The 13,665-nt window shown below is 32.9% G+C and overlaps 4 protein-coding genes across 7 annotated transcripts in view; 1 reads left to right on the forward strand and 3 right to left on the reverse strand.

Annotated features, from left to right (window-relative positions):
- Positions 1–129: 129 nt before the first annotated feature.
- Positions 130–6,547, reverse strand: LOC113237364 (ras-related protein Rab-14). Of its 2 annotated transcripts, none has more exons than XM_026473799.1 (5): positions 6,530–6,547; positions 5,873–5,982; positions 4,097–4,277; positions 1,234–1,416; positions 130–1,141 (listed from the first exon to the last, which is right to left on the reverse strand). In XM_026473799.1, exons 2-5 carry the CDS (start codon positions 5,976–5,978, stop codon positions 970–972), a joined length of 642 nt encoding a protein of 213 aa, XP_026329584.1. In that variant the 5' UTR covers positions 5,979–5,982; positions 6,530–6,547; the 3' UTR covers positions 130–969. The 2 variants fall into 2 exon arrangements, with proteins under 2 accessions (XP_026329584.1, XP_026329575.1); XM_026473790.1 differs by lacking the exon at positions 6,530–6,547 and adding an exon at positions 6,315–6,332.
- Positions 6,548–9,452: 2,905 nt separating this feature from the next.
- Positions 9,453–10,863, forward strand: LOC113235329 (UPF0184 protein C9orf16 homolog). The gene is made up of 2 exons (XM_026470998.1): positions 9,453–9,677; positions 10,006–10,863. The coding sequence occupies exons 1-2, from the start codon at positions 9,572–9,574 to the stop codon at positions 10,176–10,178; spliced, it is 279 nt and encodes a 92-aa protein (XP_026326783.1). The 5' UTR covers positions 9,453–9,571; the 3' UTR covers positions 10,179–10,863.
- A 28-nt stretch (positions 10,864–10,891) lies between these two features.
- On the reverse strand, positions 10,892–11,695 carry LOC113235320 (probable NADH dehydrogenase [ubiquinone] iron-sulfur protein 6, mitochondrial). Its single transcript, XM_026470985.1, has 3 exons — positions 11,563–11,695; positions 11,118–11,294; positions 10,892–11,006 (listed from the first exon to the last, which is right to left on the reverse strand). The coding sequence occupies exons 1-3, from the start codon at positions 11,689–11,691 to the stop codon at positions 10,941–10,943; spliced, it is 372 nt and encodes a 123-aa protein (XP_026326770.1). The 5' UTR covers positions 11,692–11,695; the 3' UTR covers positions 10,892–10,940.
- Positions 11,696–12,624: 929 nt separating this feature from the next.
- The window catches only part of LOC113232483 (kinesin-associated protein 3), a 20,611-nt gene continuing 19,570 nt past the window's right edge, over positions 12,625–13,665 (reverse strand). For 2 of the 3 annotated variants that reach the window (XM_026467231.1, XM_026467239.1), the window contains exons 11-12: positions 13,154–13,226; positions 12,626–12,813 (exon numbers count right to left, since the gene is read on the reverse strand). In XM_026467231.1, the coding sequence (XP_026323016.1) occupies positions 12,705–12,813; positions 13,154–13,226 (182 nt within the window). In that variant the 3' untranslated portion in view covers positions 12,626–12,704. Of the gene's footprint in view, positions 12,814–13,153; positions 13,227–13,665 lie in introns of all 3 variants that reach the window. The other variant, XM_026467245.1, reaches the window with a different exon arrangement.

The following is a 13,665-nucleotide window of genomic DNA, read 5'->3' on the forward strand; positions in this document are numbered from 1 at the left end:
ATACTTTGTTTTAATTTAAATTTCTGATGTTTATCTTAACATAAAATAAGTTACGATAGAACCCCGTGTTCGTTTAGAATGCAATAACATTTTTTTTTACATAAATTTGAAGTAAAATGAGAATTCATTCGGCGCAATGTAATAATGCTGATTATTGTGGCTTACATCAGTAGTTACACCTAATTACGACGCATGAAGGTCGACTGCCTTAACTAGAAGAATTGTGACGATTCGCTAGGTTCGTTAACTGCAGAGATTCGTACACAAAAACGAAGGTGTCAGACGAAAATGCACCTTTTTGTCTTGCACACCATTTTAATATTATAATTTTCATACACATCAGGTTTAAGTTTGCGTTTTGACCTGAACATAAATCTAGCATTTAAAAATTGCGCTAAGAAATATACATCTACAGTGATATCTATAATAAAAGAATATCCATTACATACACGCTTTAAATTCAATAAATAACGTCATGTACCTAATAAAAGCAACAGAAATATTGATCATTTAAACTAGTTAATATTGAAAGCAAGACATTTAATTCGAGCCGGAAAATGTATTTTTAGTTTTTACTACAATAACATGTAACTCCGAAAATGTAACTATTATCGACACGGCGTAATCTGATCCCGCTTGTGATGCTCTTTACAACTATATGTATAAAGATCGCGTTTATTATCTATAGATCATCTTAATTTCATCCTAAATCTTTTATTTTTCATGTGGAATGTACTTATTACAAATATGTCAAAATTAAATTGGTATTCTTGATAATTGCATTTATTACTAACGTAACGATTCTTATTCATTAAGTATGATTACCCCAATCGAAGTGTGAGGGACGTAGCCAGGAAATCCTTGGGAGACGTCCACAGTATTGTTCCCTGTGTTTTGACTGGGGTTGCGTGGAAGTGTATCCACCGTCGTCCTGGCTTAGTACCCGCGAGTCCTAGTGCAAGTGACCGGTTAGCAAGCGCAATTGTCCTTAGCGGAAGGAGGCGCAGCGAGCGGGCGACCCGGCGACGCGGGCTTGTGCTGTACTCCCGACTCCGCGGCATTCAAGTCCAATCGCCCATCTTGAATGCTCTGGTATATTTTCTTAGCTGTCTCTAAGAAAGCCTCCTCTACATTTTGACCACTGAAATTCGTGTATTAAATTAGTAACGACTCGTTAAACAAGTAAATATTTGCATTAGAGTAGATGAACATAAATGTATAAAATTAACTAACGTTTTGGCACTAGCTTCCACGAACATTAAACCGTTTTCATCGGCGAACTGTTTAGCTTCTTCATATGTGACGTCTCTCTGGCCATCTAAGTCGGACTTGTTGCCGATTAGGAATATAACAGTGCTGGGGTTGGTCAAGTTTCGTGTGTCTGTAAGCCAGCTGCTCAGGTGATTGTATGTTGACCTGCAGTGGAGGGTAAAGATAAAGCGAGGTACAAAATTCTAAAGATATCAGTGGAATATACTGAAAACTATTGAGTTTGAATCTTATCACAGCTATTGAGAATTGGAGCTGAAGTTGACAAAGCACTAAATCGGGGGTTTAATACGGTTTTGGCGTTAGCTGGACCTTTGGGTATTTTAATGTTCAACAGAACAATATAGATGAGATCAAATGGAAGTTTAAAAAAAGTTCTAAATGCACATGTGTATTATGATTAGTTTTTTAACAAGTCTACTCAAAAGACATTGAGCACTAAATTACCAAAGCAGTTTCATAGTTCAAAGAGTTTACCAATTTTGTTATTTTAAGTATTTTGCAAAATCTACTCTAAAAATGTTTTTAACCAAAATGGAAATGGCCTTTCTTTGATGATTGTAGAGGTAGTCTTGTAATTGATGCTAAATATCTCGGAACTTAAAGACATCAAAACTTATTCAGAATTTATACAGGCCGGGAGATATAGATACTGGTGGCGGCTATACACATCCTACAAGAAATACAAAATACATTTATTTGAGGAAAAGCTAATGATAGAAAGAATGACTAAGAGGAAATAAGGCATCTTGACGATAATAAAGGTCCAAGATAAATTCCTATAATATTTTATATAAGTTTTTGTTTCAAAAAAGTGTTTTAGTACCAAAAACAATCTTGTTATAGAAGCATAACTATTGCCATTGTTAAAAAAAGACAGTTTTTTTACTCTTCATATCAATGTTATGGCTATCACTAGCTTTCATGTAAAAAATATTAATTATTCTTCTTAACATAAATTACATTTTGATACATGTATAATGACACCAGTATAAGAACGTTCATTTCTTACAACTTATTGTGGGGCCCAGTTTGCAAACTACCCTCACAGAAAGTTGCAGCACGAAAATTCTATTAATGTTGGCACCATAACCCAAAGGAAAATGCCGAATGTTATCAAACAGTGAAAGAAGTTAATGTAAACTAACCTAGCCGTTTATCGACTTTATGCAAGTTTTCGTTTTTTTTAATCCTTACATTGCAGGGCTGAGCCCAGTATTCCATTTCAATTTAGCATCTAAAGCGATACTGCAAAATACAACTGTACCTACAAAGTTCTAATTCATCATGTTAGTGGCCATCTGGTATAATTTTCACACAAAATTAGGTATATTTAATTGCAAATCAATTCAAATAGCAATGTTCTGGAAGGAGTCTCTGTGCCTTTTAACTTTAAATAACTGCGGTAGAATGCCAGTATTCCAAACTCTCAATAATCTTGATGTAGATTCTAAACTACTAATGTCTGAACTACAAGTGAGTTAATGGTGTAAGTACACATTACTACAGTGCTTCTAATTTCTTAATGTATCTTAATGGAACTCAAACAGCCAAAATCTACACTGTCCCTGCTTTATTGATTGTTAAGGTCAATATACAAAAGTAAAACAGTAATCAACTATACTGAGGGTCGTATTCCAGAACTGTACTCAATGCTCAAGTCAGAATTTGAGCAGACTTGAGTAAGATTTCGAGCACTGGAAATACGACCCTAATGGCAAGGACTTGAGTATGATTTCTAGTGCTTTGAATTATACTCAAGTCCTGACTTGAGCATTGATTAGAGTTCTAGAATACGACCCTTAGACTATCATTAAGGTTGGCATGAAGTTTTCGACGCATCGCCACACAGTGGGCCCAAATTGATAAATCTTGGACATAGGATTAACTTGTAGAGTATCGAGCTCTTTTTTTTATGTGATAGATAGATACGAAAATGTAATGTGCGTGGGTTGCTTATAGTATAGTGTCAATCATTTTCTATGTAGGAAAAAATAATCCGTCTGCATGTACTTGCGGCTTTGTAAGGTACGGGAAAATCGCGAACTGTATTTTCGTATACTTTGAGATAAAAAATAAAATGTATATATCTCCATACTTTTAAAGAAATTATACAAGAATAAAAGTTGTTAGGAATGTTATTATCTATCATATAAAAAAAAATTTGCTTGATACTCCACAAGTTATTGTTATGTCCAAGAATTATCAATTTGGGCCCACTGTGCACCAGCCTTACCCAAACATTCCTAAAACTAAAGCACAAGTGCTCCATATTTTGACTACCTATCAACTACTACTTTTAACAGATTGTGGTCCTTATAAAAAACGCCTATATCAATTTAAGTATAATATAAAGCCCCCCTGCAGAGCATGCATGCAGGTGGAGGCAATAGCGGCCGCACACCTGCTGCCCGAGAGATTTAAAATAAAATGGTTTGATTTAATTAATAATAAACAAAGGCTAACAATTAATCCAAAAATATGAAAAAATAAAATATACTTAATGATCAATATGAAAATGTAAAGTGAATATTAAGTTTTAGTTTATTTATTATTAGATTTTTGTGTGAACATTTTATGAACATGAATGTTTATTACGTTGCGGTACCCCACCAGGGTTCATGTTCATGGACTGAAAATTTTTAAATATCCACCAAATCAACTACATATTTGCAATAAATAAATTAATTATGACTTATGTCTATGATGTGTTAACCCAAATGTTAAGCTATAACATTAAATTTTGATAAGTGACCGAGTATGGTGAAGAAGCAACATCTTTTAAATAAGTAGAAATAAATGTAAGAGATTCAATCTATAATAATACCTTCTGGTGATATCATACACCATAAGGGCCCCAGCAGCTCCTCTGTAATAAGATCGAGTAACAGCTCTGAATCTCTCCTGGCCAGCTGTGTCCCAGATTTGCAGTTTGATCTTCTGGCCTGCCACTTCTATGATGCGAGTCCCAAACTCCACACCAATGGTGTGGGGACAATCAGCCATGACTGTTAAAAGGTATAGTATTCTAAAATAGCTTTTGTTTAAAGTACAGAGTTCTAGGACTATTTAATGTATTAGAGACATGACAGTAATTTTTTTACATGTATAAAATAAAAAGTTAAATACAATTCATTATTAATGTATTAATTGTATATAGAATGGATAAGCCTGAAATGCCTAACAGCATAGTTTATGACTGTTCAAAAAAATATATCCCAAGTAGTACATAATATGTTTTTTTTTCTACAAAGTGAAACTATTTTTAGCTTATTTTAGGTTTTTGTACACCACTATCACAAATTAATTAATTTTTTCGGTTTTTTGGTGTCACAATATTCTACATTAATTGTGTTAATATAATAGATAGGCAATAAATAGTATTGTGCTGTTTTTCTTAAACATTATTTATTTATTTTTCAGTCCAAAGATTTATTTTCCCTAAAGTTTGAGCGTCTTGAATACAAAAAAAATGTATGATAACTTGAGAGACCAACTATTCTAAAATAATGCGTAAAACATGGTTTTTGTAGTAACATAAACTCCTTTTGCACATTAATTGCAATAATTTTCTATTTACATTAGATAGAACAATGAATTATATTATTTTGAAATCTACTTTCAATAGACCTTTAAACTTTATGAAAAAAAAAAAATTACACTGAAAAATAAATTAAAATTTATTTTTAAAAAAATAGTGCAATACTTCCTTAGTCATACTATTTATTGCCAGTCTATTATATTAACACAGTTAATGTAGAATATTGGGATACTGAAGGAATTAGTTTGATTGTGGTCGAGGTTTACAAAAAACCTAAAATAATGCAAAAATAAATAATTAATTAAAAAAAATACCTTATTACTTGCGATATATATATTTTTAACAGTCATAAGCTATGCTGTTAGGCATTTCAGGCTTATTCATTCATTACTGGAACTGTACCTGTATGTATACTAAGACATTTTAATAATACATATAACTGACTTCACAATTTTTAGGATTAACTGCTATATAATGGCTTATGAGCATTACACACTATTAAGTATATAATACTCATAAACCATTATTGCTTTTTACAAAATATTGAATGAACAGTTAGAATACTTATTCATACAAAGATCGAACACTAAAAAAAACCTCCTACTCTACTATAATATAGTAATGATGATGAAATATAGTAAATGGTAGTAAAACATTGTGACATTCAATAAAATTGAAAGTTATAGTCAGAATAGTTGCTGAAATTTTTTTAAAGCCTCAGGCTTAGAAGCCTACACATGCACACATGGTAATGAAATGTAAACACACACTTTTTGTAATGATTTGTGAAGTACAATGCTTATCCTTTAATTCAGTATACTTTGTTTCCTTTATAAATCTACAAAACAGTAAAATATGCACCAGTTTTGAACAAATTAAATAACAAAAATAAAGAAATAGAACACTATTAAAACTGTTTCAAAATTCTTGAGATGATGTAAGAGATATGGAAATAAAATGGGTGTTTGATATTGTATTGATACAAACATTAAAAACAGGACTGCTAAAACAAGTATTTTCCAAGATAATGGTTCATAAATAGAATTATACAACAGGACTTACATTTTTTCTCTGTGAACTGATGCAGAAGACATGACTTTCCCACTCCCATGTCTCCAATGATAATGTACTTAAAAATGTAGGAATAGTTGTACGGTCCTGAGGTCATCTTGCTGAAAATAACAAATGCTAATATCATTATTTGTTACTATTGTAACTTTTTGGTTCATTAAAAAACTCTGTCAATAGTTTAGATTGTGAAAATTAAAAGGGCCTAAACAAGCAACATACCAATGTAGACACAAAATATAAATATTTTATAAATTCATTAAACAATAAAAGTGTTTAGTTTTTTTATTCATTACAGGTAATAAATATTCAATTAAGAAGATTATCGGAGTTATTATTATTCGGTGTAAAACAGATAAGTCGTACTGCTTTATTTATTGAATCAAGATCGATCATTATATGAGTCATCGTCGTAAATATTCTAAGGATTTAAAACCTTGTATTATTACAAATGGGGCTCCACCGACATTCGAAATAAGAACAGGCAAGTAGAACAATGACGGAACAATCAGTTTTGGTGTGGTGCAAACAATGCAGGGCTTGTCATGAGCATTTGCTTACGCTGTGCTGCTATGCCTTCGTGCAACACAAATCAGTCTTGGTATAATCACTCTCACAACAATGAACTATCATGTAAATTATGAAACTTACACAGCAAATTATGCACAATCAACTAAGAAAGTTAGCAATCGACAAAATACAACACTGCCTCTTTGTTTTCCGCGTTCCAAAATTACTTTATCGATGAAATAAAAAAATTGCCGTTCCTTCGTGAGAGAACACAGCTGTCAATGTCAAATGTCAAGTTAACAAAACGAGTCAACAACAAATCCTCCCCGTCCCCCATCCTTAGCTATGGAAGTCTGTAATTTTTATTCCATCCGATCATCATGAACAGCAATTGAGCCAATGACAATTTTTTTTTAGGTATAATGTTTTTCCATCCTAACATGAAATACATACATAGAGTCGTATTCCAGAACTCTACTCAATGCTCAAAACAAAAGAAAATTTCAATGTATATAAATCATTGAAATTTAATAAAAGTCATAAACTTAAAAAAATAAACTAATCTTGTTAGCAAGAATCGCTTCTAGACATATAAAGCTTAATAAGTAGAAATAAAATGGATTTCACACAGGGAAATTTAAAACAAATTGTATAGTATGAAATACGAAACAAATTCGAGTCACTTGACAAATTTCTATGTTGTCTACGACTTACATTTGATATTGCCATTTCTATAATAATCTTGCAGCCATAGTAGAACTATCACTACATTTTCAACACAAGTCATGTATTAAGTAAAAATCATAATAAAATGGACGCGTTACCACCATGGCTTTTTTTTTGCGTGCAGGCAACGATGGTGAGAGGTAGCCACTCCCAGCTATAATATATAAGTTTATTTTAACAAAAAGTTTTCACAAAAAAGGTCATTAAAATACGGGACGAGGCTAACCACAATCTCCGCTTGTAAATAAAACTGTTTTGGGACTTTTAAGGTTCCAACCGGCGCAGACATGTATCTAGATAGCGCCGCAAGTACAGTAATTCGTATGAAAACCAAGCGTACCACATTTTTGTACCCACTATGACGTCACAAGAACCATTTAAAAACCTCCTTCCACTCGCTCTAAATCGATTGATTGAACGGAATACGCATAAATACGCGTATTCTTTTCAACTGCCTCCGTGGCCGAATGGTTACCATGCTGGACTGCCACGCAGAGGTCCCAGGTTCGATTCCCAGCCGGGAGCAATAGTTGTATGGCCTACAATTATTTCTCTCGTGTGTTTGGGTATAATTTGTGGTTGTATATGTGTGTGTGTCCATGGCACCCGCGACACAGGGTTTCCCTAGTACGGGGCTATGTGTGTGCGTTATTTATTTATTTAATTAATCGATTATAAATAGAATAATTTTTGTTCAAGTATTTGTTGATTACAAGTAGTCGTAATAATAATAATGTAGAAAAATACTAGAATAAGTTAGTTAAGTCCTTTATTTTACTTGTTTATAAAAAAATGTTTAAAAAATTAAGGCTTTAATTTTTAATCGACTTCAAATATTGAAATTATTGTACTTCCAATAAAATGAGCTTATTATATAACATATTTTTGTAATAGAAGATCTTACCGATTAACTTAAATAACGAATACGCATGTCAATATATGAACTTGCGACTGCCTTAATTAATTTTACTAGATGGTTTTCTGTTGGTAATTGATCAACTTGATGAATACCAAGACAAATGAAAATGTTACTGCTGACAAAATATGGTAAAATCTTATTAATCTGAGGAGGTTTACTTAATGATAGCCGCATGTGAAACTTTTGTGATTTGTTTATTATTTCTCGGATTTCTAACTCTGCTACTCTGCATATTTGGATACCATCTTAAGTGGCATAAACTAGACCACCTTCGTCCTCGAAAGCAACGAACTCATTCATATGATAAACTCCAGGTTTTTGTAAAGACAGCGCACTGTTAATTCTTTGCATTATGTATATTTTTTTGTAGTACTCATACTACACGTCCGGCAATGTAAGTAATTATTTGTTCACTATATTCGGACATTCGAGGCAACGTGCTGCGAAAATTATCGAAATTACAGATACTAGGTACTGATAATATATAGTACAAAACTGAAAAAAAAAAACGAAAAGGTACTAAACGTTATAACAAAAGAGTTATAGAATATTTTTATATTATTGCTAAGTTCATAATAATTTCCATCCCTTTGTTTTCAAAATCGATCAGAATTGAGAACAGTGCTGCCTAATGTATACATCACTAAATGTTAAATTTGGCCAAAGAAATGTACAAGCGGCCGTACCACGAAACTGGATGTATTATACAAAAGTGCGTTCGTTCGATATTCATGGTGTATTAACAAAGTATCACAAATATATCGCACCAAGTAAAAGCCGCAATGTATTACAAATATGAGACATACACTCGGTCGCATATTTGTTTTCTCGGAATTCGTACAAAAGCAAAATAATTGTTTTTAAAATAAATTATGTATCTTCTGATTACAAAATCACTTGCTCGTGTAAGGAAACCTCCCTGTTTATCCGTTTACCCACAGTTATGGTGCTTTTACAGTTCATAATGGCACAATTAAACATTTTTCGCGTTGTCGACTGGTGTTTATCTACGATAACGGTCGAGCGGGTTCCAAAGTGTAGCAGCGGTATTTAAGTGAATTTCACTTACTTTGGGCACGCGAAATACACTTGCGGCGTCTATCTAGATATGTGTCTGTAGTTCCAACTTTGTCGATAGTGCATGTTAAACAGAAGTAATGTGTCGATTGATCAAATTTTTTTATTGTAAGGTTCTGGGATTAATATTTTTTTATTGATTACATAATAATGTGTTTTAAATCTGTTTTATGCATTTGTTCTAATAATTTTTATCTTAATTTACTATTGGTGAATAATGTCATCACTTCATATTACCTTTTGCTTTTGTTTCCTATTTTGATAAATTTTCTAAATTTGAAATTGGTCACCCATAGATATCAAATGTCAAAGAGTTTCAATTCCGAAAACATTGACAGGTGATTGCTAATTATTTGCTAGAGCAGGAAAAAAATTGTAATTAAAATTACGTTAAAATTTAGTATTTATAAAAGATATAAGCTTTCTGTATAGTATTATTACTATCAATTCAGTCTACAACAATGGCTGGTCAAGACGATAACAAAGTCAATGGAGATGCATCAGTCTCTCAATGTGATGTAGACCCAACTGAAGATGATCAACATTCTGATACAAATCTTCGCGAAGGTGAATGTGATTGTAATATACCTAAGTAGTTGATAGGAAATAAATTAAAAAAAAAAAAAAAAAAAAAAATTAACTAGATTATAAAGTCAACTCTATATTATAGCAAGGTCAATATCTATAATGTATGTAGGTTTGTTTCGATAAAAGTTTCAAAACATTCTCAGGTTTTTTTGCTTAGTAAACTGTTTTGGTGCTAATGTGGGTCAAAAAGACATCTGAAACATTATACATAAACCTGTTCTGTAAGAAGAATATATACAACTAAAATATATTGTATTTACTATATTTAAGAGAGTGACCCTATGTTAAATGCACTTATATTTTGCAGAATATGATTTCCTGGATTCTAAATTAGACGAATTGAATTCAGTCCTTGATGTGCTGGAGCAAAAGAATGATGCCATTCATGAACGTCTGAAGGAACTTCTACAGTCCAACATTGAGATCAGAAATGAACTACGGAAAGAGAACATAGACAATGAAGAAGTAAATAACGCCTAATACAAAAGCTTGTATACATACTTAAAGTAAACAATAATGTACCTGTGAATTATAATTTATGTTGGAAAGCTGCATGTTCACTAAAGAATAAATATCATTTAGGAATTTTTTTTTAGTTCGATGTCACTAGATGTATTTGCAGTGTCTTCTTTAATAGGGATTTTTAAAGGTAGAATATTGTTTAATTTTGAAACTAACGCCCCTAAATACTTATCTGTATTTATCTTGTTGTGTCACATTTCCAGTTCATAGTTGTTAAGACATGTTTGGTAAAAGTTGCAGGAATATGCACTAAGTTGCTAGATTCATATATTAAATTAAGTTTGTTCTTTAGTGAATACGTAAAGTAGGATATAATGTATTTTATTGGTGTATTTACTATACACTTCTGTTGTGGCAATGGCAATATTTTACAAGCCGTCAACTTAGTTTAAAGTGTGCCACATAATTTTATTGTAAAATGATAGTTTGTGATATTACTTAAAAAGGAAAATTCACGATTTACTATAAAATTTATTTAGTTTCTAATCAAGTGAACGTCACTATACTACAAGAACGTTTGAATAGTTTCATGTTACAGTATTATAAAAATAATTTTGGTTACTTTATATATCATTATAGATGTGAGGAAGATAGCAAATAAAATTGTAAATTGTTAAATAAAACAACAGATATTGTTTTTTTTCTACCAACACAGGTGTACAGTAATTTAAATCATTCACTATGTTATAGTTAAATTTAAAATCATTCTAATATTATACTTTAGTGAGAAGATGTCTGAACAAAGCGTAGACCGCAATATCCACAAGCATGCTCTCCTGGCTTATCCTGAAAAATTACAAACATGTTATTGAAAAATTCTTAAAATAAAAGTAGTCAACAAACTTAAGCTAAATCATGTAGCTATTGTCTTATACATAAGTTGTAACAGATAGTAACCAAATTGATGTAAACTCTAGGATGTCCCTCAGGTCCACTGCCTCCATCACACCATACCACACTTTGATCAACTGCCTGAGGCGGCACTGCAGCTATCAAGTTCACAGCCCAGTTCGGGTTTACTTGCTTGGGGCTGTTCATAAATCTAGCTAGTCTGTAGTCCTCCGTATCCCATTTCTGTGAAAAAATATAACAATTGCTTACACACATGGAGCTGGCGATAATTTTGTTGTTCTGATGATTATGATACAAGTATGTGTGCATAATCAATTCGATAATTTTAAGACAGGTCCTTTTGGGGTCGTCGGATACAGTTTAGCACCATAGTAGGAAAATAACAATTGTTATGTAAGGCTCAGTAAGAAAAAATCTTCACTTGAGCTATGCGCCGCACAGCATTTATGTAATGAGCGTAGGAACGTAAGGCTTATAATATGATAAATACCTGGCCTGTATGAGTGTAGGTATCCTCAGGAACACCACATCCACCTGCATTGCGACTCAATACTAGAGGCCCTTGCTTCGTCACAGCTGATTTTAAGAGGGGTGATAAACGCGACACCGACTTATTCATGGCTCTGCACAAACATACATACGCTCGTTATTGGTTACTGTAACAAAGTGTTAATTATTAAATAATACAAATGAAATTATCTTCGACCTGTCGATCAACACAGTACACCAAAATGTCAAAGTCAAAATCTAATTCTAAAATTCACCACTAGATGTCGCTTGAATATCTGTACTCTCATTGGTTGATAATCAGTCATGATTTTTTTTTAAATTTATTAAGGCTTTGGCAAAGCCATTAGCCTAAACATGAAGTTTAATTATGTTTCTGTAAATATGGCCGCCACAAAGAGGATAGGCAATTTGAGGCGGCGTGCTTGGATTGACTCGGGGTTTCTTAAAACGGGCCGATAAGTGTATTTTAGTTCGAGATTCGTATAATTTCGCGTTTTAATCTTCGATTAAGGCACAATAGCACTATCCTATTCTACTTTAAACTAGATTTCACAAAATAATTTAAAGTCAAAATAAAAACGACACTTTTCCCTCCAAAAGGTCCAGAGCGAATCTTGTGATCAGTCATGATATTCTGCATGAACTAGTTTACAACCAATAAGATGGTCTAATAAAAAAAATGTCGTAGTATGTATACATTCTAATATTAACAGGCAAAGACTGAATTGCATAATTCCAATCGATGGACAAAAGAAAACGAAAATCGTCTTATTATCTATTTGTCTTTAGTCTCAAACTCACATAATTATATTCAATTAATTGTAACAGATCATCGCGCATTATCGTAATACCTTGTACAATGTTACAGATCACTGACTTCAAATTTTGAAGCTTTCTATTGACTTGTATTCATTTACATAGGTTGACAATAATAAAAAACACTAAACCCATTCACGAAAATACATTAAATAAAACATTAATTGTAGTAAATAATTATTTTATTAAATAATGCCATTTAAATAGAATGACAACGGCACTGCCCTACAAAACAAAATATTAAAGCATTACATTATTTTTATAACGACGTTATACATGCTGATGTATTTAGCAACAACAAAAGGTTTAAGCGAATACTTTGAGATCGTTTGCAAATTGTGTATCAGTGTCCACAGCTCGCCCTGTTATAGAATCCGAAATTCCGAAATCATCTACAGTGTCATCCAATGTGTTTCTGAAACATAAAATAAATGTAAAGTACAATTTTATTATTATCACTCATACTCATCCCACTTTCAATTATTAGTAATTTTCGTGAAAATTCGCAATACATATACAAGATTTATATTCTCTTAAAGTTTAAAACTGCCTTTGTGGCCTCGGTCCCGGGTTCGCTTCCTGGGCCGGGAGAAATGTTTGTTTGGCCTACATTTCTCTTGTGAGTTTGGGTGTAATTTGTGGTTGTCTATGTGTGTCCATGGCATTCGAGACACAGAGTTTCTTTCCCTAGTGCTATGAGTGTGTGTGTTAAAAAAGAAAAAAGTAGGTGTTTCTAACATTAAGCAATCACCTACCTGCTCAAAGCTCGATTAATATCTACTTCGCCAGAGAAGCTATCAGAATCGTCGTTCAGAGATGTTTGGGAATCTGAAACAAATCAAAGAAAAAAATATATAAGGTAGTAGTCACGACTATCATTTGCATAAACGATAGGCAAGACCAAGATCGATATTTCATAGAAAGAAGCTTAGAAATTGCCGTGAATTGCTTAGAAGGGCCGGATTTATTTAAGGCTTACAAGGAGGACTTTTTAAAAATTGTATTGAGTTTCGTAGAAAGCGACACGCCTGTCCTTAGCAGGCCCGGCGCCAACGTGTGTCTTGGGTTGGATACAAGCAACCGGCAACCAGAGGCGAATATACTATTTTCATATTATATGAAGTCGCCGGTTGCGGCAACCGGACACGTTCGCCGGTTGCGGCAACCGGACACGATCGCCGGTTGCCGCAATGCAAACTGGCAACCGAACATTTTCATACAATTTCGATTGCGGCAACCGGACACGATCGCCGGTTGCCGCAATCGA

The sequence above is a fragment of the Hyposmocoma kahamanoa genome, unplaced genomic scaffold, assembly GCF_003589595.1.
Source record: "Hyposmocoma kahamanoa isolate Upper Pololo Valley unplaced genomic scaffold, ASM358959v1 102, whole genome shotgun sequence".
NCBI lineage: Eukaryota > Metazoa > Arthropoda > Insecta > Lepidoptera > Cosmopterigidae > Hyposmocoma > Hyposmocoma kahamanoa.